The 24056-nt window shown below is 40.1% G+C and overlaps 1 protein-coding gene across 2 annotated transcripts in view; it reads left to right on the top strand.

Moving 5' to 3' along the window:
- Window positions 1-1261: 1261 nt before the first annotated feature.
- Window positions 1262-24056, top strand: part of KANSL1 (KAT8 regulatory NSL complex subunit 1) — a 155708-nt gene continuing 132913 nt past the window's right edge. For both annotated transcript variants that reach the window (XM_033219889.1, XM_033219855.1), the window contains exon 1: window positions 1262-3006. In XM_033219889.1, coding sequence (XP_033075780.1) covers window positions 1718-3006 — 1289 coding nt within the window. In that variant the 5' untranslated portion in view covers window positions 1262-1717. The remainder of the gene's footprint in view (window positions 3007-24056) is intronic.

Below are 24056 nucleotides of genomic sequence, written 5' to 3'. Positions count from 1 at the left end.
TTCCCTTTCATCACAAAAAAATACTTTTTAAAAATGCACTAAAGGCTCAAGATAATTAATAATTTTTGCTGCTTCATCAAGGACATCTTAAGTGGAACTCCCTTAAAAAAAAAAACTGAGTGGAGAGTGTAATGACTATTGGTATAGTTTGGTGCCTCTGCCTTGATTTGTGCTAATAATGTGCCAGCAGTTTTGTTCACCTTTGTTTTTGTATTCTGATTGCAAATGTCAACACAGTGAAAAAGGCAGATAATATTCTAGTATTGCTATGAAAATACCTTTGATTTCACGAACCTCCAAAATAGTCTGTGAGATCCCCAGAAGTCCAGAGACCACACTTTAAAGAAAACTGACTTAGTTCTATACGTATGTTTCCTTTGACTCCCAGACCACATAGATCAAGGGGGGGATCAAACAGAGGCAAATGACTGGGGTTTTTAGCTTGGTTACTAAATAAAAGCAGTGCCATTACCTAAGATAACGAAACAGGATGCGGAATAGTGTGCTGGAAGGAGGAAGTGAATTCTGAGCTTCAGGGGGCTTGAGGAACATAGAGGTATGGGAATCTTAATATTAGTGCAGCTCAGAAGTTTTTCTTAGGGTTAGGTAACCTCACCATATTAGTGGTTTTTGAGAGAGAAGAGGGCAGAAGAGACCTTGTGCAGCACCAACATTTAAGGGTCCAGGAGGAAGAGAAGAGGGTGATAGTACAAGGACATCAGGAAAGAATTAGAAGGATATCGGCTTTGTCCAGTGCTTCAGAGAAGTCAGACAGAATGGGGACTGAGCCTTGACCATTGGATTTGGTAATAAGATTACTGGCGACCTTTGCCAGAGCAGTAGGGGATGAAATCCAGATTATGGAAGAGTGAAGAGTGCAGAGACAGTTATTTATACAATTCTTTAGAGAAGTTTTGGGGTAAAGGGAAAGAGAGATGTTGGGCAATTAAATATGAGAGAGAAGCTGTACTGAGGACAGAAGATATTTAAGTAAATTCCTAGGCTGAAAGGAAGAAGCCAGTAGAGAAGATACTGATGAGCACTTTGATCTGAAAGAAAAGAAAACTGATGAAACAAGTTGGTATTACAGATGAGGTACAGTTAGCTTTGTAGTATAATCTGTACTTCTAGTGAAATGAGAAGCTGATGAAAACTGGATTCCCTGGCCAGAGAAATGCACAGACCTGTGATATTTGGCATACTTTCTTTAGTGAACATGGGAATTCCTTACTAATTTTTTCTGTTTAATTATTGTTTAGTTTGATGTGTCTTCCTTTAAATCCATTTATTTCAACAAAAAGATTTTTTTTTAATGCAGATGATTTAATTTTAACAATCTGTGATTTTCTCCGAATCGAACTTGTGTTTTGGCAACTTTCAGTCTGTAGTAACAAATGACAAGAAGAAAGGTGCAATTCTTTCTCTTGTGTGGGGATTTTGCCTCCCCCTTTCTCTCAGTTGAAAGATATTTGGTTCTCTCGAATAACTGGTACAATTAGCTCCAGAGTGTTTTGTTTCTGGAGGCAGATTAGACAACAGCCTCAAGTAGTGCTTTTGTTAAAAATGTATGTGTTTTTAAATGTGCTTGTATTTCTAACATTCTTTTCTCCTTTCTCTTCTAGTCTGTTCTCTGGGGAGGCAGTAAGGGGCCGTGGAGCTGGCCTCGGCCTCTGCCTTGGCATCGGGAGAGGCTGGACTTCCTGTCTCTCTGTGCTGAATGGCTGCGATGGCGCCCGCTCTCACTGACGCAGCAGCTGAAGCACACCATATCCGGTTCAAACTGGCTCCCCCATCCTCTACCTTGTCCCCTGGCAGTGCCGAAAATAACGGCAACGCCAACATCCTTATTGCTGCCAACGGAACCAAAAGAAAAGCCATTGCTGCAGAGGATCCCAGCCTAGATTTCCGAAATAATTCTACGAAGGAAGACTTGGGAAAGCTGCAACCACTGGTGGCATCTTATCTCTGCTCTGATGTAACATCTGTTCCCTCAAAGGAGTCTTTGAAGTTGCAAGGGGTCTTCAGCAAGCAGACAGTCCTTAAATCTCATCCTCTCTTATCTCAGTCCTATGAACTCCGAGCTGAGCTGTTGGGGAGACAGCCAGTTTTGGAGTTTTCCTTAGAAAATCTTAGAACCATGAATACGAGTGGTCAAACAGCTCTGCCACAAGCACCTGTAAATGGGTTGGCTAAGAAATTGACTAAAAGTTCAACACATTCTGATCATGACAATTCCACTTCCCTCAATGGGGGAAAACGGGCTCTCACTTCATCTGCTTTTCATGGGGGTGAAGTGGGAGGATCTGAATCTGGGGACTTGAAGGGGGGTATGACCAATTGCACTCTTCCACATAGAAGCCTTGATGTAGAACACACAACTTTATATAGCAATAATAGCACTGCAAACAAATCTTCTGTCAATTCCATGGAACAGCCAGCACTTCAAGGAAGCAGTAGGTTATCACCTGGTATAGACTCCAGCTCTAACTTGGGGGGTGTCAAATTAGAGGGTAAAAAGTCTCCCCTGTCTTCCATTCTTTTCAGTGCTTTAGATTCTGACACAAGGATAACAGCTTTACTGCGGCGACAGGCTGACATTGAGAGCCGTGCCCGCAGATTACAAAAGCGCTTACAGGTTGTGCAAGCCAAGCAGGTTGAGAGACATATACAGCATCAGCTGGGTGGATTTTTGGAGAAGACTTTGAGCAAACTGCCAAACTTGGAATCCTTGAGACCACGGAGCCAGTTGATGCTGACTCGAAAGGCTGAAGCTGCCTTGAGAAAAGCTGCCAGTGAGACCACCACTTCAGAGGGACTCAGCAACTTTCTGAAAAGCGATTCAATTTCAGAAGAGCTGGAGAGATTTACAGCTAGTGGCATAGCTAACTTGAGGTGCAGTGAACAAGCATTTGATTCAGATGTCACTGACAGTAGTTCAGGAGGGGAGTCTGATATTGAAGAGGAAGAACTGACCAGAGCTGATCCCGAGCAGCGCCATGTACCCCTGTGAGTAGACCTCATGTATGATAGCATTCTTGAGAAATGTCGGCACAGGGAAGAATGAATGAATCCCTACTATGGAGAGAATGTGATTCTTTGTACATAGGTGTCTAGGTTCCATTTGTTTTTTTCCCTGATGTTAGGTAGGTGAGTGCATATACATGTTAGTGAAGAAATGGAAGATATTTTTGCTGTAGTGTTGTGTTGTAGTCTAAATGGTGGTAATTTCCTTTTGAAGTCTTATTAAGAAAAAAAAACTAGGAGACATCTGAGTGTAAAATTGTACTAGTACCTCTTTAAGAGTGAATAATTAGATTTCTTTTGAAACTATATATAGGACATGACAAGTTAATGGCCTGATTGTTCAGATTTTCTTGTTTCCAGTAAGCAAGGACAAATGTTGAGTTGACCTAGTTACCTTTGTAGGAAATTACAGTTGATTTTGATTGAACTTTGAGCAGAGAGTATACCCAGTCTTCAATTTTAACACTTGAGATTTTCTTACATTTTAAGGACTGACAATTAGAAAATGCTTCAGAATGTTTAATATATTGCCTCCAAGTACAGTCCACTTTCACAACCTGACACTCTTCCTATTTAAAAAAAAAGCCCATTTTAATTAGATTTGTTAACCTGAGTTAAATGTATTAATGTATGTGGAATAAATTCTACTGTTGTTTTTTTTTTTTTTTTGGGAGACTGAGTTCCGCTCTGTCACCCAGTCTGGAGCGCAGTAGTGCGATCTCAGCTCACTGAAGCCTCTGGCTCCTGGGTTCAGGTGATTCTCGGGCCTCAGTGTCCTGAGTAGCTGGAATTACAGGCACCCGTCATCACGTCAGGCTAATCTTTTTCTTTTCTTTCTTTCTTTCTTTTTTTTTTTTTTTAAGTGGAGACAGTTTCACCATGTCGACCAGGCTGGCTTCGAACTCCTGACCTCATGATCTGCCCACCTCGTCCTACTGGTTTTTCTAAATCTGTTGGTTTGAAAAAATTTTACATAAGCTTAAAGGGCGGCACTCCAAATTGACATGGTGGAGGCAGAGACGTTTCACTCTTGTCACTCCCAATTCAGCATCTATGTACTTAGATAAAGCAGTACTATATTATAACATACTTAAATGTTAAATAAGTGCATTATCTACTTAGGAATATCAGACTTGAGAGGTAGTATGAGGAGTTGGAAAAGAAGGGCAGGATAGTTGACTAGTAGATCCTCTTTCATTTCCTCTTTGCTAGAGGCTGACTTACTAGAAAAGGCTGAAAAGGATGAATATGTGGGAAGAATTGGTGTTTCCTTGACTGTATTAAAAGATGACTAAGATTTTCACTGGAGTGTTTGGTTGTTGAGACAGCTGTGATTTTTAAAAGTAAATTTTCTGGTTTCCTAATTTTGTTTATATTATCTGCATGGATAACATATTGTATCTGAAATGAAACTTTTTTTTTTTCTATTTTGAGAGAAGAAATGGATAATTTTTGCTGAATTTCTTCCTTGTAGACCTAGTTCCGTTATCATTTGTTAGTTCACTATGCTCAAGTTCACTTCTGTGTTTAGATTTAAAGCAAATATGTTTCAGAGACTTGCTTCTTCTGTAACCCATCTTTCTTTAAATGAATTAGTAGCTTAATTCAGCTTGCTAATATTCATAACTTTATCCCCCCTAACTTTGCTGTTTAAATCACTGATTTAAAAATATCTTGGTTAATGTTAAATATTTTGTTCTAAGAAATATAATAAACACTGTAGTTAAAGGATTTTAAATTGCATGTACTTATTTTGAATATTTAACGGAAAAGCACCTAGATTCTATAAGCTTATTGTTCTCAGGATACATTGCATTGAAAACATTTCTGAGTTGTGGTACTGTTGTAGGTAAGTGTTACAAACCAATGAAATAAAAATAGCTGAGAGAATTGTTCTTATTCTATAGGATAATTTAGTGACTTGAAAAAACCTTAAGTCTATTCATTTACTACTTAGTTCTGTGCATTCTTCTCACATAATGGTTTATGGTTTGGAAGGGTGTGAAGTGTATAAGAACAGCCAAAGGATGGCTTTTAGGAAACATTTTGGGATCAGTTGGATCCTCTTGCATTTAAATCAACTGAATGATACTTTAAAAAGTTGAATTTTCATGCGTTAGATCATATTAAAGAAAATTTGGGTACTGAAAGTACTCTGAAGTAAATGCTCTTTTCGCACGTTGTAATTGTATTTAGGGCTGGGCGTGGTGGCTCATGCCTGTAATCCCAGCAGTTTGGGAGGCTGAGGTGGGTGGAGCACTTGAGATCGGGAGTTCGAGACCAGCTTGACCAACATGGAGAAACCCCGTCTCTACTAAAAATACAAAATTAGCTGGGCCTGGTGGCACATGCCTGTAATCCCAGCTACTCGGGAGGCTGAGGCAGGAGAATCGCTTGAACCTGAGAGGCGGAGGTTTTGGTGAGCTGAGATTGTGCCATTGCACTCCAGCCTCAACAAGAGTGAAACTCCATCACAAAAAAAAAAAAAAAAAGTTTTTTTTGTGTAAACCAAAACCACCAGCAAAGCATAAATACTTTAAAGTTCTTGCTGAGCAGGATCACCGGGTTGACTCTTAAGGCTGGTATTTATTTAGCCAAGTGTTTGTTGATCTTCTGAGTATTTTAAAAGTTTTCAGCAGTTGGCCAGACAATGAGAACGGAGGCATTGCTTTAATTTAAAAAGAAGAAGAAAAAGTTGTTCTTTGATGCTGAGAAATGAATCCTAGAATGTAGTTAGTTAATTCTTCAGGAACTTGACCCAGCTGATGAATTTCAGCTCCCCGCGCTCCCTTCCAGCAGCCAGTCTATATTTTACTCTTTTGCCCAAGATATAATATGGTGGGCTAGGTTTCATCTAGGCAGCCCTGATGGAAATATTTAGTAGAGGAGACTGTTGGAATGAGCTGTTTTTAAATGATGTTGCTTAAATTACAAGTGGATAGTTCTGTGGAAATTACAATCCCTTTCTTCACTAAGAATTCAATTGTTTTTTCTTTCCCGCTTCCGAGAGGAAAAACGGTGATTCATTCTATGTCGTTGGTACATGCTAGTTATAGAATGATTAATTTTTCTATGTTGTTGAATGTTTAGCAAATTGCATGTTCATCATTGTATTACTTGACAGTAAACTATATTGCTAAATGAGACTTTAGAGAGGATTTCTTTTTTTTTTTTTTTTTTTTTTGAGATGGAGTCTCGCTCTATCGCCCGGGCTGGAGTGCAGTGGCCGGATCAGAGAGGGTTTCTTTTTTATTAATTTTTATGGTTGACTGATTTTATGTTTGGTTTAAAACTCTTGCTCTTTTTGTTTTAAACTGTTTTTGGAAAATCTTCATGAAATATTTCACATATCTTCCTTCCTTGGTACAGTGGACATATAACTGTTTCTTTGAAAATTCTGCAGTATCTTGGGTTTGATATGATGTCACTAAACAATGATATGTCATCACTGTGGAAGGTACAGGAATTTAAACTTTATCTCCTTGAATATGGAATTAAGAAGGAAGCTGCGTGCTTCCATAAATATCTTAATGTTTAATTCTTAATTGTAGATGTAGAAATAAAAGCATTTAATTATCATATGTATGTAATGTACTTGCTGAGTTGTGCTTGCTCTTCTTTTTTATATTCTTTGTTTTTCCCTCTTAGAGTTGTTTTTTTTTTTTCCCCTGCAATTTTGTTTAATTTCTGGACCCATTCCATATTTGCTAAATTTGGTTTTCGTTTCTGGGCCCTGTGCTTATAAACTTCTATATAGTAAGTACTTGTTGTTAAAATAATATTTTTTTTTCTAGAAATTCTCTTTATTGTGCTCTTAAATCAGCAGTGTTCTGGGTACCTGGACCACATTATGTAGGTCTCTCTTTCCTAAGGTGTGTGTGTTTTTTCTTTTTTTTTCCCCCCTTTTTTCTCTCTCCTCGAAGTTTTTTTTTTTTCTTTTTTTTCTCCCAACTGTTACTCTAGGCTTATCTTGAAGTTCAGTATAAAAATAACCTTGTAAAACATTTCATTGTGATTACTGAAATATTGTTGAGGATATTCTCTGTATTCTGCAATGCCTTCTGTATAAGGACCTCAGGGAGAAAGTTGTGCAGCCAAGAATAATTGTATGTTTGTCTAAGCTTTTAGTCTGTTTTTATTACCTGGGTGCTGTAATTGTTCACTAGGTTTCTGTTTTCCTATTGACATCTGGAAGTTTAGAGCTAAGCTTGTGGATCTTTTTGTTGTACCTTTTTAATAGCTTCATTTTGTTTCCCTATTTTCTTTTTTTTTTTTTTTTTTTTTTTTTTTGAGGCGGAGTCTCACTCTGTCGCCTGGACTGGAGTGCAGTGGCCGGATCTCAGCTCACTGCAAGCTCCGTCTCCCAGGTTTACGCCATTCTCCTGCCTCAGCCGCCCGAGTAGCTGGGACTACAGGCGCCCGCCACCTCGCCCGGCTAGTTTTTTTTTTGTATTTTTAGTAGAGACGGGGTTTCACCGTGTTCGCCAGGATGGTCTCGATCTCCTGACCTCGTGATCCGCCCGTCTCGGCCTCCCAAAGTGCTGGGATTACAGGCTTGAGCCACCGCGCCCGGCCCTTCATTTTGTTTCCCTATTTTCATGTTTTCATTTCTGGTTGAATTTATGCTAACCTGTGTTTTGACTAATAGTCTCCTGAAGTCTGTTTCAGATCAAGATTGGGTAAAAATAAACTATAGATGCAATTCAGTGACACTAAAGCGCTTATTTTAATTTTGGATGGTCTTGATTGCAGTGAGTTTTCTCACCGTGGGGAAATTTTTTTTTTTTTTTTGATACCAAGTCTTGCTCTTGTTGCCCAGGCTGGAGTGCAGTGGCGTGATCTTGGCTCACTGCAGCCTCTGCCTCCCGGGTTCAAGCGATTCTGCTGCCTTAGCCTCCTGAGTAGCTAGGATTACCAGGCCGAGACGGGTGGATGACGAGGTCAGGAGATCGAGACCATCCTGGCTAACACGGTGAAACCCCATCTCTACTAAAAATACAAAAAATTAGCCGGGCGTGGTGGTGGGTGCCTGTAGTCCCAGCTACTGCAATAAGCTGAGATCGCGCCACTGCACTCCAGCATGGATAACAGCGAGACTCCGTCTCAAAAATAAATAAATAAATAAATAAATTGTAACTCTTACTTGAATTTATTAAGAACATACAGATGATATTGCCAAAGTGGCAATCAATTTGGTTTGTCATTTTTTACTTTTTATGTGTGTTTGTATGTATGTATATATTTGAGACAGAGTCTCGTTCTGTCACCCGGGCTGGAGTTCAGAGGTGTGATCTCAGCTTATTGCAGTCTCTGCTTCCCAGGTTCAAGTGGTCTTCCTGCCTCAGCCTCCAGAGTTGCTGGGACTACAGGTGTGCACCAAACACCTGGCTATCATTTTTCTACTGTTCAGCATTTCATAGAGTGGTGGGTTGAGAGAAACATCACCCAGGATACCCAAGTCTTCTCAGCTAAACCCTTCTCTGCTAAAAACTAGCTGTAGGACTAACCATGTAACCATTTTTCTAATTAAAGTGAGGGAGCTGACCCTAGGTGACCTTTAAGTCTCAAACTACTTTGAAATGTGACTGTTTATCTTTAAATAACATGAATGGAACTGTTCTCATCGCCATTTTTTGCACTGGGGGAAGCTGAGGCAAAGGACTTAGCAAAGCCCTGGTATAACTTGAAACAAAACAGATATCTTGACTTGTGACTTAAAGCTTTGGTTCTTTTAATACCTTCATTTCTTTGGTTTATGTACTTTTCATAGTTCATTAAAGTGATTATTTTATTTCTTGATGTATGGGATAGAAATGTGGGAATAATTTCATTGTATTCTTACAGAATTTACTTCACAGCTGAGTAAACTTTCATTTGTTGAACACCTTTGATTTAATGCCCCTTGGCTTTTCTCCTAATCTGCACATGACGTCAGGTGGCAGAAATAGGAACTTGTGTTTTTTTCTTCTATCCCCTTCTCATTTTTTTTCCTGAGAAGATACGTAGGTAGTGAAAATTATTCTTAGTGCTTGTTGTGGGATTCTGAAGAAAGGAACTTAGGCATCAGGAATTTGAGGGTTACCCATTTACCATAGATAGAGTTGCTGTAGTGTTTTCTGCTACCTTGTGATTGTTGTTTTTGTTCTCTGAAGTGAACGTAATCTTTTATGGTAGTGTTAATCATATAATAAGTACTTAGTAAATGTGTAAGACACAAGAGATAACAGATGAGTAAGCTAAGTTTCTATCCTCAAGAAGTTTACAGAGTGAAGGGAGTGAAGAACTTAGTAAGACAAAGATGAATGTTTAGAACAGTGTCTGGTACTAGGTAAGGTTAGAAATGAGTCTTGAAGGATAGCAAATATTTTGATAGACAGTTTTCTTTTGGTTGTGACCTTCTGAGAGGTCAGTATAGGCAGAAGGCACAAGGCACACAGAGAAGACAATTTGAAAGGTACAGGGCTTTGGTGGCTCCGTGGGAATGGGATATGTTGAAGACATAGTAGTATGGGTACAGATGATAAATGTAATGTGAGAAGAAAGAGAGATAATTCCAGAAATGATGTAGAGGTAAACTGAATGGGACTTAAAAACTGATGTGTGGGGTCAGTTACGGGAGGGATCATCATAGGTGATTGAATTTTCAAGCCTGGCTGACTATAGCAGTAGATAAAGGTTACCAGAAGCATTTCAGTACTGTTTGCAAAATAACCTTAATAGCTCGTGAGAGTCCAGGTTCTTTACTAGAGTCTTAAGAATGAAGTTTTCCATATTCCTTACAAGTTCCAGCAAGTGTTAAAAATGAGGAAATGGCTGGGTGCGATGGGTTGAGTCTAGGAGTTCAAGGCTTGGGTAAGCTATGATCGTGCCACTAAAGTCCAGCATGGGCAACAAAGTGAGACCCTGTCTCTCAAAAAATAAAAACAATGAGGAAATCAGCTTCCAAATAATCTTCTATAAACAGGGGGAGGAGCTGATCTGTACAGAGACCTGAAAACCTTCATTGGAGGAGTTTGGATTTGATTAATTCATTCATTAAATGTACATTGAATGCCTGCTACACATGCTGGGATGCTAGGGATACAGTGGTGAGTAAGAAAGATACAATCCTTGTCTTGTGCTCATGGGAAATATAGACTAGAGAGAGATTAATATTTATGCAGGTAATTACATGGATGATGATATATTTATGATTGTTGTGGGTGCTACAGGGACAAAGTTCTGAGTGATCTCTGAGGGTGCATATTGGATATATTTAGTCAGCATGCGGTGGAGATGTGATGGTGAGTCTTCTGAAGGAAGTGACATGTAAGCTGAGACCCGAAGGGTAAGAGGGAATGGGGCTTTGCTGCTGATTAAGGAAACAGGACATGCTAAGGTCCTGGAAATGGAAGGTGCTTAACTCTCTCAAAGAACAGAGCAAAGTTTAGTGTATTTTATGAGTAGCGAGAAGTGAGACCAGAGAGGTAGCTAGTTGCCAGATCATACAGATGGCCTTGTTGATTACATAAAGTTAAAATTTTTATTATGAAGCCATTAACATGGCTTACATGATTTGTATTTTTCAGACCCCGCTTGTGTGGAAAAGGGGAATAGAGGTGAATTTAGGCTAACCAGTTAGCTGAATAGTGGACTCAGCTTTTGGCAGGAAAGATTGAAGGTAATTGGTTATTGGAAGTAGGGGTAATGAGGGCTTGTGACTGATTGCATGTGGTGAGCAAAAGGGAAGAGGTGCCATGGGTGATTCCCAGATTTTTGTTTGGCAGGGGTAACTACATTGGATGGATATGTCAAGATGGAGAAGGAGCAGATGAGGTAGGCATTCATTAATTTTTATTTAAATATTTTCATCTGTTGGGTATACCTGGAGTGTCCTGTGCAGAGCCCCCGATTAGGCTCTGTCAGTGTGGTAAAACAAATAGATTTAACTAGAAAAGGGAAGGCATGGGGCCACATTCTATTTTAAATGGATGGTACTTTAATTCATTTCCCTGCCTCCCTAAACATGGACCAAAGTGGACTAGATTATTCTGCAAGCTGGGTAGAAATTCGTGCCTAAGGCCATGTCCTTTCATGTTTACCAATGAATTATCTTTTTCCAATTTTCTATTGTGCATCTGGGAAAATTACGCTTACATATCCAATGTAAAGAAAACATTGAGTTTATATAGATTTGAAACCAAGGGGGTTTAGTATATAATAAACATAAGAAGAAATCTTTTTTTTTTTTTTTTTGAGACAGAGTCTGGCTCTGTCACCCAGACTGGAGTGCAGTGGCCGGATCTCAGCTCACTGCAAGCTCCGCCTCCCAGGTTTACACCATTCTCCTGCCTCAGCCTCCCGAGTAGCTGGGACTACAGGCGCCCACCACCTCGCCCGGCTAGTTTTTTGTATTTTTTTTAGTACAGACGGGGTTTCAACGTGTTAGCCAGGATGGTCTCGATCTTCTGACCTCATGATCCACCCATCTCGGCCTCCCAAAGTGCTGGGATTACAGGATTGAGCCACCGTGCCCGGCCAACATAAAAAGAAATTTTAACCAGTTTTGATTCTTACTAGTTAAGGCTTTGTGACAACTGTATCCTGTTTGATTTTGTATTTCTGTAAGTGTGAAAAAAGGTTTCTTGCACCATGGTAGACAAAATTGCTTTGAAATTATTTTAAGTCTGATGAAAGTTTCTGCAGGGTCTGCTCCGCAAACAGAATATACTGAAAATTTGCTGTTGAATTGTGAATGTTGTGGTTTGCTCTGGCAGCCTATTTAGTAGCAGTGTAGTAATCGTGTAGATTATATTCAGAACTCAGGTGAGAAGAATTGTAGAGAAAATTGTTTTGGGGGCGGGGGAAATGGGGAGATTGGGGAATGGCAACCAGAGAGAGGTGTCATAGTTCATTTAAAATCATGTTCTTTTAAGTTGTTTTACTTAGGCCTAATAGAATAGAGGGCATGTGCCAGGGAATTGAACACCCTTGTATGTGCAGTGCCATTTTCTTGCTCTCCCTTTAATTGCAGTTTCAACACTGTTTGTTTCTCTGGTACTTGCCAGAGATGTATCCTGGGAAGAAACAGGGTGGCAGAGTTTAGAGCCTTTGGGACTGAATTAGTCTGAAACCTGAGAACCCAGGAGGATTTTGACTGAACAACGGATTTGGGTGAGCTAGGAAGCGATGTTTTTTGTTTTTTGTTTTTTGTTTTTTGAGACGAGTCTCGCTCTGTCGCCCAGGCTGGAGTGCACTGGCATGATCTGGGTTCACTGCAAGCTCTGACTTCCGGGTTCACACCATTCTCCTGCCTCAGCCTCCCAAGTAGCTGGGACTACAGGCGTCCACCACCATGCCCGGCTAATTTTTTTTTTTTTTTTTTTTTAGTAGAGATGAAGTTCATCATATTAGCCAGGATGGTCTCGATCCCCTGGCCTCGTGATCCGCCTGCCTCGGCCTCCCAAAGTGCTGGGATTACAGGCATGAGCCACCACGCCCTGCCGGAAACAACATTTTTTTTTTTTTTTTTTTGAGACGGAGTCTTGCTCTGTCGCCAGGCTGGAGTGCAGTGGCCGGATCTCAGCTCACTGCAAGCTCCGCCTCCCGGGTTCACGCCATTCTCCTGCCTCAGCCTCCCGAGTAGCTGGGACTACAGACGCCCGCCACCTCGCCCGGCTAGTTTTTTGTATTTTTTAGTAGAGACGGGGTTTCACAGTGTTCGCCAGGATGGTCTCGATCTCCTGACCTCGTGATCCGCCCGCCTCGGCCTCCCAAAGTGCTGGGATTACAGGCTTGAGCCACCGCGCCCGGCCCGGAAACAACATTTTTAACCAACTTTGCCTAATCAGACAACAGAGTTGAGACATCCTGGTAGAGAAATAATAGCCTACATATGCTGAATTGTTTTTAGCTCTTTAGTTACAAAGAGCTTTTTACAAATTTAGTTTATGTAATCCTCCAACAGTACAATGAGATAGATAATTTTAATTTTACAGACTCAAACTGCGGAATTGAAAGTTTAAGTAATGTCACACAGCTAATAAGAGATCAAGACAATAATCTAGGCTCTTTACCTATCTCCTGGGCATAAGCACTAGCTTTTTTAGTGGAAACAGAATCAGATTGTTCATTAGATTTGATTGATGAAAAGAGGTCCACCAACCATCATGTAAAATATGGCGTTTATGTTTATATTCAAAAGACTATTATAAATTAATTTGGTAATACGTATTTTTTGAGGAAAGGTATAATGGCCATGTGTATCTTAACCAAATACATCCTTAAGCCTACAATACCCTATTACTCATTTTCTTTTGTGGAGTAGAAGTTGGATGGGTTATATGGGCGTGGTGCCTCTCTCCTGTAATCCTAGCACTTTGGGAGGCCAAAGCGTGCAGATCTCTTGAGCCCAGGTGCTCTAGAGCAGCCTGGGTAACATGGCAAAACCCCTTCTCTACAAAAAAAAAAAAAAGTAGCCAGGTGTGGTGGCATGCGCCTATAGTCCCACCTTACATGGGGGGCTGAGGTAGGAGGATTGCTTTGAGCCTGGGAGGTGGAGGTTGCAGCGAACCGAGATTGTGCCACTGCACTCCAGCGTGAGCAGCAGAGACCTTGTCTTAAGAAAAGTTGGATGGGTAGAGGAGGGACATTTTGCTAGGGCAGACATAACATCTAGGAAGTGGTTGGAGTTATTTTTTTAAAAAGGGAAGAAAAGAAAGGAATTAGTATTTATTGATCACACCTTTGTGTATGTTAGGTGGTTTAGGTTTGGTGTCTTTAAATCTTCCTTATGATGATGATACCCCATTTTACAGTTGAGACCCAAGACTATAGATATGTTAAATAATTTGCTTGTGGTCATACACGTTCTTCTTCTGAATGGAAGATAATTCCTGGAACTGATTGGTAGAGGGCAGAAAAAAGATTCTATTTTGAGAAACGGAGCAGCCTGAAGGCACATACCTTTGCCGTTTGCTGTAACTCCTTTAGACAGCTCTCTGACCACACAGTACGTGGGTGGACACCAGCATTGACCAGGAGGGACGGTGGAAAGTTTAAATAGTTTTCCTTTACATAATAAACAGTCCAGTGAAGTGAACTATTTAAGTTTTTTCCCTATCAAATGGCTAAATTAAACATTTTTGACATTCGAAAGGGATGATTTATGTCTTATGTGGAAAAGCCCCAAACAGCTATTTCCCCAGTTGCTGGAAAAAGAGCTCTTTTGAGATATGAAGGTATTTTATGTTCTTTCTCCATTATTCTTACCTTGTGCTTACAGGTGAATTGTAAGCATGTGCTTTGTGTTTAGTATTTTCCTCGAGAAAACTCTTGCTGGTAAATCTAGTTACCATAGAATTTAAAAGGATGTTGAAAAAATAGTTGAGGACTATCCTGATTGGTTTTCATCCAGTTAGTCTGCTTTTGTGTCATTTCAGTGTCTGAGTAGGTGGTTTGTGATTAACATTTCACATGTTATTTTTATTGATTTTGTGAGTACCAGAAAACTTGAAGGATGAACTAGAAGTTATTTTTCTTAGCATTTGTGGTATTAGTACTGAACGGGGAGTAATAGAATAGGAAGCATTCTGGACAACTGTTGAGAATTGTTACATTTTGTCTTCCTAGGCTTGAAAAATTAGGATTGTACCTTTTGGAAAAATCCTGCTTGTTGTTTTGTGGTGGGACCAGGCTGTGATGGGAAAGGCTGTTGTCATAGGCATAGGCAGGCCTTTTGCTTTGCTGGGGTATAGTGAGCAGCCCGGTGACCCTAGTCCATGTAGCCTGCATTGCATGCAATTTCCACAGAGTCCATAGAGTTAGTGCAAAGCTCCAGCAGGCCCACTCACGTGCTTTTCTCATGAGGCAACATGGGACCAGTGTGTCCCTGTAGTAACTTTAATTTTTTGTTGTGTTCACTTATTGTAGTGAAAAAAAAATCTGAGCGTAAGGTTCTGAGTGGACCTGGAAAGGGGTGGGTGTTGTGAGAGACTGAAGACAAAGGCCTGTAACAGATGGGTGTCTTTTTAGCTTAATCAAGCTGTTGCTGGAGTGTTATGCTTCAGAAATAAGTCTCCTGGCTGGATGTGGTGGCTCATGCCTGTAATCTCAGCACTTCGGGAAGCCAAGGCAGGTGGATCACTTGAGGTCAGGAGTTTGAAACCAGCCTGGCCAACATGGTGAAACCTCGTCTCTACTAAAAAGACAAAAATGAACTGGGTGTGGTGGCGGGCGCCTGTAATCCCAGCCACTCGGGATGCTGAGGGATGAGAATCGCTTGTACCTGGGTGGTGGAGGTTGCAGTGAGCTGAGATTGCACCACTGCACTCCAGCCTCAGTGATAGAGCGAGACTCAGTCTCAAAAACAAACAAAACAAAAAATACAAAAATTAGCCTGGCGTGGTGACACATGCCCATAATCCCAGCTACTTGGAAGGCTTGAGGCACAAGAATCTCTTGAACCTGGGAAGCAGAGGTTGCAGTGAGCCGAGATCGATCGTGCCACTGCACTCCAGCTGGGCGACTGAGCGAGACTGTCTCAAAAAAAAAAAAAAGTCTCTAGTGGAAAACAAAAATTTAACCCAATTCCCCCAACCCCTCCCCACCCAAAAAAGCAAAACAATAAAAAAGTTTTGTTATTCTTGCTTTTTTAAAAAGCAAAATAAAATTCTTTCATTATTTCCCAGAAACAGTTTATTTAAAAACTATTACAGATTATAAAGTTCATTTATGTAGAACAAATAAGGTACTTAGTGCCTTTTGCACTGTCACATGTCAAAGGCAGAATTTCAGTTATTGCTTTTTAGGTGCATAAAGTTAACATAGTTGAATACTTCATTGATTCATTTAGTTGCCTTTCATAGAATTTTACTCCAAGAACAAAAAGATCTGGGGTTTTCATAAAATTTTCTTCAGATCTTGAGAGTTTTCAGCTGAATTGCTGCAACTATTCTTTCTCTAGATTTCCAACTGGGTGAAAATGTTTTTCTTTTTAAATTGGCACTCTCCCAGCAGATTTTTCCACCAAGTATTCTTTGGGCACACCCTGTGCATAGTGAATTTTTCAAGATGCTTATTTTATATTTGCTAATTTTATATTTGCAGACAGTTTGCTTAGTGCAATAGGTGACCTCCCAATTGAGAATTCTTAATTTGTTCTCAATGATAACTTGATAGTAAGCAGGTCTCAGGTCCAAGAGTTGAGAAATGTGAGGTGACTTTGAAATTTTCAAGGTAATTGTACATTCAAGACCATTGACATGGTATGTATATATTTGGCTTTACATTTTATTAGGTGCTGAGGTTGTCATTTCCATAATGTCCAAAGCAATGTTAGATTATTTAAGCTTCCATGGTTTACTGATGGTATTACTAGATGAGATAAATGCCTTTAATTTCATCCTTGCATGGTAAGATTGGCTGACTAATTTATGGAAGGATAAGGTACAGAATTGCTCTTGGGTGTTTCCTAGCAGGCCAGCCTTCCAAGAGCAATAGCTTATGTTTGTTCCTTTAATAAATAGTACTTAAACAGTGATCAGAGGAGTTACCATAGTTGGTAATCTGAATGGAAGCTAAAATGTGTCATTATTGAGGGTAGTCAAAAGTGTCCTTGTGGCAGTCCTAGAAAAGGAGTTCCAGAATTTTCTGAGCAGAGAAAAATATAAACATTTTCAAGGTTCTAATTGTTTGGAGACTAGCCTTTCAGGATCATTTATCATCAAGATGAACCTTGCCACCAAAGGGCAAGGAAACACTTCTCTGGTGGTTAGATCAGGAATGATGAAAACGCTTAAGAAGAATTGAAAACTTGGTTCTTGTCTTCAATTAGTAATTTACGTGACTGATTTTTTGTTGTTGTTGTTTGAGATAGAGTCTCACTCTGTCACCCAGGCTGGAGTGCAGTGGTGTGATCTCAGCTCAGCGCAACCTCCACCTCCCCGGTTCAAGCGATTCTCCTGCCTCAGCTTCCTGAGTAGCTGGGATTTCAGGTGTGAGCCACTGCTCCCAGCTTTCCCCTCCACTTTCCAGTAGAAAAGGAAGCATTAAAATTAGACATTGTGGGCCGAGCTCCTTGTGAGCATCCCTTGAGCCCAGGAGTTCTAGACCAGAATAGGCGTCATAGCGAGACCCTGTCTCTGTTTCATTTTAGTATTTTAAATAAAAATTGAAAAACAAGAATTAGGCATTGTGTACTAAGTATTAGATACATGGTACAGCCATTAAATGCGGAAATCTTAGAAGGAATTAATGGAAGGAAGAAGTGACTGCTGTGGGCTAAGGTGATAGGGAGACCTGAGAAGAGATGGATCTAGAGTTAGGAGTTTACATTCCAGTGTGGGAGTTCTCCATATAAACACTATCAGATAGTGACTTTCTGGATGATCTGGAATATTCTTTCTTAATGTTTTTTTGAGACAGAATCTTGGTCTGTTGCCCAGACTGGAGTACAGTGGTGCCATCTCAGCTTACTGCAACCTCTGCCTCCTGGGTTCATGGGATTCTCCTGCCTCAGCCTTCCAAGTGGCTGGAATTACAGGCATGAGCTACCACACCCAGGTAATTTTGTATTTTTAGTAGAGGTGGGATTTCACCGTGTTGGTCAGGCTGGTCTCGAACTTTTGACCTCCAGTAATCCACCCACCTTGGCCTCCCGAAAGTGTTGGGATTACAAGTGTGAGCCACTGTGCCCAGCTATCTGCGTATTTTTAAACTGCTTAGGAGGAGGAGCTTTTTTCTGATATTTACAAGATTTTCTCCTGAACTTTTGTCATGTCAATAATAGCTATCAAAAGAAAGGATTGTTCTTAGACTATCTTTTCTTTTTAGAGACAGAGTTTCACTCTGTCACCCAGTTTGGGGTGCAGTGGCGTGATAGTAGCTTACTGCAGCCTAAGACTCCTGGACTTAAGTGATCCTCCTGTGTCGGCCTCCCGAAGTGTTGATATTATAGGTGTGAGCCACTGTACTTAGACTATAATATCTTTTAAATGGTTTTTTTTTTCCAATAGATTGTAGGAACTACAGTGTGTTATTCTCCTTTTCTGTGTTTATGTGGTTTTTCCAAAAATGAATTTTTTTAAGCAGGTTTTCTTAACAGAGGCACCATTAACCTTTTGGGTCTAAGAATTATTTGTCATGGGAAGCTATTCTGTGCACTGTAAGGATGTCTGGTGGCATCTCTGGTCTCTATTCCCTAAATGCCAGTAGGACCATCCCTCACCCTAGTTGAGACAGCAAGATTTTTCCAGACTTCATTATATGTGCCCTTTTGGGGGTTGGGGTAAGGTCAAAATAATCCCCAATGCTGGGAGCAGCTTTTCACACCTGTAATCCCAGCACTTTGGGAGACCAAGGTGGGCGAATCACTTGAGGCCAGGAGTTCGAGACCAACCTGGCCAACATGGCGAAATCCTGTCTCTACTAAAAGTACAAAAATTAGCTGGGCATGGTCGCACACACCTGTAGTCCCGGCTACTTGGGAAGTTGAGGCAGGAGAATCACTTGAACCTGGGAGGTGGAGGTTGCTGTGAGCCGAGATCACAACACTGCAGCCTGGGCGAAAGAGCGAGACTCCGTCTCAAAAAAAAAAAAAAAAAAAAATCCCTGGCTGAGAACTATTGGATTAGGTTCTCCAGTACCTATCTTTGAGGGGGAAAGGATGTTACCATCAACTTTTCTGAATGCCAGGAATGCCTTTTTGTATAGTTACTCCACTTAATATTTTATAGTATATTTTAATTGTATAGTAAGCATTGTGTGTCTTATGGTAAAGAAACTAAAATTGAGGGATTAGGCTGCTTGTGGTGGCTTACATCTGTAATCCCAGTACTTTAGGAGGCCAGGACTTTGAGACCAGTGTGGTCAACATAGCAAGACCCCATCTCCATTAAAATAATCATAAAATAATAAAAGGGAAAGATTAAACCTCGAGATGGCATCGTATAAACCATGTACAATATGGGTTACCTCTGCTCTGATTGTTTACTCCTTCCCCCCACCACACCCTCTCATTTCTTTGTCCCAGCTCTAAGAAAAGCATACAATATCCTTTTCCTGTATTCTGGTACTGTTTAAGGCTTTGCAGTGAAGATGGTTTGGTGAGTCAGACCACCTTTAAAGAGGAAGTTCTACCCTTCCCTTCATTCTCTCTCTTTTTATAAATTGTGGTGAGAGCCCGGGCACGGTGGCTTAGGCCTGTAATCCCAGTGCTTTGGGAGGCCGAGGCATGGGGAATCGCTTGAGTTCAAGGAATTCGAGACCAGCCCGAGCAACGTGGTGATGCCCATCTGTACAGTAAACCACAAGAAATGAGCTAGACGTTGCGGTTGATGCCTGTAGTCCTAGCTACTTGGGAAACTGAGATGGGAAGGTCACTTCAGCCTGAAGTGAGCATTACAACTAGAAATTCTTAAAGTGCAACCCTGACAGGGGAATATCCTCCTAAGGGACAAATCAGAATGTTAGCATTTCCCCACCTCCCTCATTTCCAGTAATGTATAATTTAAGTATGTGGATATGCTGGTCAGCTTTCCACAGCTTAGCTGGGGTAGAGTGAGGTGTGTGAGCCACTGCTTTTGTTTTTACTTGTCTTTTTCCCCTTACTTTTGTACTCCCACTCCTGCCAAACTAGACATCGTTTTATCCTGGTGTGTTCATTAACCTCTACTCCAAAAGTTAAGTGTGGTTAAGGGAGTGAGGTCGATTTCAAAATGCTGTATCTGATTTAGAGGGGGGTATAGTTGAGTGAAGAACTAGGCACTGAAGCAGCAGCTCATGAGGGGAGTATTTTCTCTTTAAAGCCCTTACATATCAAGGTATCTGGTGTTCATGAAATACTCTCTTGTGCTGTTCAACTTTTTTGCTCTTATATTACCTGACTTAGACAACTCCTAGGGCTGCTTTTTCCCTCCACATTGCAATTCCTTCAGGGTCAGATTGTCTTACTCTCCCTCTCTTCTTTGTACTGATACTTTGTTTTTTTGGTGATTCTCATTTCTCCAAATGTAATGGAGTGAGGGGCTCAGACTTTTTCTGGTTTGGTAATCTAGTGTATAAATGACCTGGTCTCTTGATGGTTCATGAAATCTTTAACTCCTTCACCTCCAAGTAGCCAACCCTTCCATGTAGTCTTCATTTCCTCTATACTAGTATTCTGTTCCTGTTACATAAAAGTCATGTACACGAAAACGTTTTGTAAACAGCCAGTGGGGTTTTGTATCCCGTGCTGTTCTGTTCATCTCTAGCCCACATTTTGGGAATATGTTTCTGTGGCTTTATTTATATATTTACTAGTTAATCCCAGAACATTTATTTCCACAGGCTTTTGATAAAAGATAAAGTTACTAATAAGAGTGTACTATTTTACCAAGTAAAACGACATAGAAAGCTAAAGCTTTCCTTGTGCCCACCTTTCTAGAAGGGAAATTTTAAAGAGGGCTTTTCCAACTCTAGTAGTTTTATAGTTATTCCTGTGTCCTAAACCTGATCTCTCCCCACAACTAAAATGCGTTGATGAGCTGTGTACCTGCATGTATTTCTTTGTTTGCACTTTTCTTACTAAATTAATTTACTCAACAAAGAAACTGAATAATACTTCAAAAAAAATCCTTGCAATATTTCTAGGAAGTTAAGCCGCAGAGGCTTCATAGCTAGGAGTATGGCTTTCTTCCCCAAGCCCTTTAGATTTTAAAAAATACTGCTTTAAGTTTGTAATGTTTTATGTCAGATGTGCTTATGACCTGGTGCTTCTGTGTCAGCAGATATCTCCATACAGCCAAGAATAAAGAAAGAAAGGGATAGATGGAATGAGTTCCATGGTGATTCTAAGTATCCAGGAATAATTTAAAATTACTTATCACTATGGATTTAAGCATCTGGATTTATTTATTTTACAGATACTTAGCATTTTGTTGTTTTGCTCTCTATCTTGCTAATCACTTTTTGAAAAGGGCTACTTGGATGAAGGTATAAAAACCATTAACTTATGAAACCCTAGGTTAGTATCAGTGAATTGACTTATTACTCAATGTTTGCTTGTTTGACTTCAAAAAGAAAACAATTTGCCACCTGTGTCAGTCTGACACCTGCTCTTTTCAAACCCTTTTGGCATGATCTAAATAAATCTCTGAAATTCCCCCTCCCTCTTTCTATCTCCTTTGTGTCTGTTGTCAGTATTAGTTTCACCTAAATTCAGGGCCTGTCATCCTGTGTAACAGTTGAGGCTAAATGAGGACATTAATTGGTGGAAATGTGTTGCTTCAAAGGCATTTTTAGCAATAAAACTACAAAGAGCTTCATAGTTGTAATATAGCTCTTGGTTCGTCCTCAAAAAGTATTCTGTTGTTTTCTTGATAGTTGTAGGTTTTTATAAGTAACATATTAAGAAGTGAATGTCTGAAATACATTGTTTTAAGTGAAAGATGTTATTTGTGTTCTGGGAGTAAGCTCTAAAATCTCAATGTCAGGTTAGTATTTAAGTGGAGGTAGAGCTACTAGTTTTTTTTAACATGTTTTTATGATACAGAATTACTCAGGAACTTGTATATCGATGTTTGCCAGCAATGCCAATTCCTTCAAAATTCGTAGTTTTCAATTTTTGTTTTCTCTCACTGTAAGGACCTCTGAGGACTCTCAGCCAGTTAACATTAGTTGTGTTCAAATTGCATGGTTCTCAGCTTTTGCTATACACTAGAATCACCTGGGTAATTTTTTAGAAGTCCTGTGGTTGTACCACAGATGAGAAAAAAATATACCCTCTGGGATGGGATCCAAGCATCTGTATGTCTAAAATTCACCAAGAGATTCCATGGTGTAGCCAAAGTCATAAATCACTGGTCTAGGATGTTTTTGAGATTAGGGACCATTTAAAGAAAAGCTGTAGACTTTCCTTCCAGAAACTTGGATATTAATGATTCCCTAAAGCTCCAAATTAAGAACCTCTGTTCTAGGAGTAGCCTCAACATGCTAGATTTAATTGGAAGCAGCTGGCTTAAGAAATTATGTAAGTTGCAATGATGAATATTTCTTGTCACTCACAAATATGTTATTCATCAAATTAAAAATTAATATGTATCAAGTACTCGGTGTGTTCCAGGCATGATTTTAGTTACAAGGAGTACAGCAGCCAATAAGATATTACTGTTTTCAGGGAGTTTTATCCTAATAGGGAAGACAGATAACAAGTGAATAATGACGGAAGGCTAGTTAACAAGTGCTATAAAGAGATATAAAATGAAAGAGCCTAAGGAGATTGAAAGTGCTGGTTATGGGAGAGAGATGTCTATATTAAATAGGGTGGTCAGAGAAAGCCTCTCTGAGGAGGTGACAGTTTGAACGAGATCTATATGAAGTGTGTGAGCAAGACCTGTGAAGATCTTGAGGAAGAGCATTCAAGGTATGGAGAACACTTGCAAAGGCCCTGAGATAGGACTGAGCCCGGTTTGTTGGATTTTCATCAGGAAGCCCAGGGTGGCAGGAGCATGCATGGTGATCCAGGCATAGAATGAGTGGTAGGAGATGAGATCAGGAAGCCCTGTAGGCTGTTGTAAGCATCAATGTTTTAATTTTAATTTGGTAGAAACTTAGTTATAACTCATTCTTAAATATTTAGCTTTATGCTTAAAATAATTTAGAAATAACCTTGGACTTCCATCTTTTTAGAGATAGCTGGAAGGTTAGCACTCAGTATGTTGTATTCTCTGTGAAAGGATCTACGGTAGACTGAACTTGTCTATGTTACGAGACCATTCATGTCTTTATTCTTTATTTTCAAAATGCTGAACACAGGATGCGCAACCGTTTTTTTTTTTTTGTGGCAGAATAGGGATCTTACAGTTAACGTAGCTGTTCTTAAATTTCTATTTATAAAAGCCATAATGCATAATAATTTACTGTAGTAGTTATTCCTAGTTTTCCCAGGTAGTCAGTGGTTACATCTGTTTCACAAGATAAGGAAGGAAGCAGAAATTTAACAATAATGGCCGAATCAGGATGTCAATCTTGTCCTTTTTTCCTTTCCTCACTTTGCCATGTTGCCCTCTGGGTAATAAGATGGAGACTAACTTTTGAAGGCTTAATTTGTTGAGCCAGTGTCATTAGTTTTTAGATAACATTTTAATACAGAATAAGTGTGTCTTGGGCTTATTAATAGTGCTATGTTATTTAAAGGATTTTAGTTGTAGGAATATTTTCTTTGAAACAGTAATACCTGTTTATCTCTTGATTGTAAAGTGCTGTGGGAAATACAGAGAAGACGTAAATAGATTCTGCCCACAGGCTTAGGGGATCTAAGATACAATTCACTGTGGTAAAAGATAAAAAGCAATCATTGTCACAAAAGATACAGATTAAGTGCCATAGAAGTTCTGCTGAAGAATTATTTCTGGGTAAAGGGAAGGAGACTTCTTAGAGGATAGATGGAATTTAGTTCTAGATGGTAGTGTGGGAAGCAAGGGAGATGTAGATGTTTAGAGGGAAAGAGGGAAGGACATTCTGTATACACACTGAGCAAAGGTTTGGAATTAGAGCAGTATAAGGAGCCACAATCATGTAATACAATTTGGAATCTAGTATGGGAAAAAGGAATGACCAAGGATAATGAAGATTATACTCATGGAGGAAGCCTTTGAGTATCAGGCCAAGGAATGTTGAGTTTGGTTTTTTTTTTTTGGTAAGGAAAGGTGACTTTTATTTTTATTTTTTTTTTATTTTTTGAGACAGAGTCTTGCACTGTTGTTCAGGCTGGAGTGCAGCAGTGCGGTCTCAGCTCACTACAAGCCCCACCTCCCGGGTTCACGTCATTCTCCTGCCTCAGCCTCCTGAGTAGCTGGGACTACAGGCGCCCGCCACCACGCCTTTTTTTTTTTTTTTTTTTTTTGTATTTTTAGTGGAACGGGGTTTCACCATATTAGCCAGGATGGTCTCGATCTCCTGACCTCGTGATCCACCTGCCTCGGCCTCTCAAAGTGCTGGGATTACAGGCGTGAGCCACCGCACCTGGCCAAGGAAAGTGACTTTAAAATCATAAATCACGGCCGGGCGCGGTGGCT

The sequence above is a fragment of the Trachypithecus francoisi genome, unplaced genomic scaffold (assembly GCF_009764315.1).
Source record: "Trachypithecus francoisi isolate TF-2019V2 unplaced genomic scaffold, Tfra_2.0 Contig00057_ERROPOS647011, whole genome shotgun sequence".
Lineage (NCBI taxonomy): Eukaryota > Metazoa > Chordata > Mammalia > Primates > Cercopithecidae > Trachypithecus > Trachypithecus francoisi.
The sequence above is the reverse complement of the archived record's forward strand: the minus strand, read 5'-3'. Positions and strand labels throughout refer to the sequence as shown.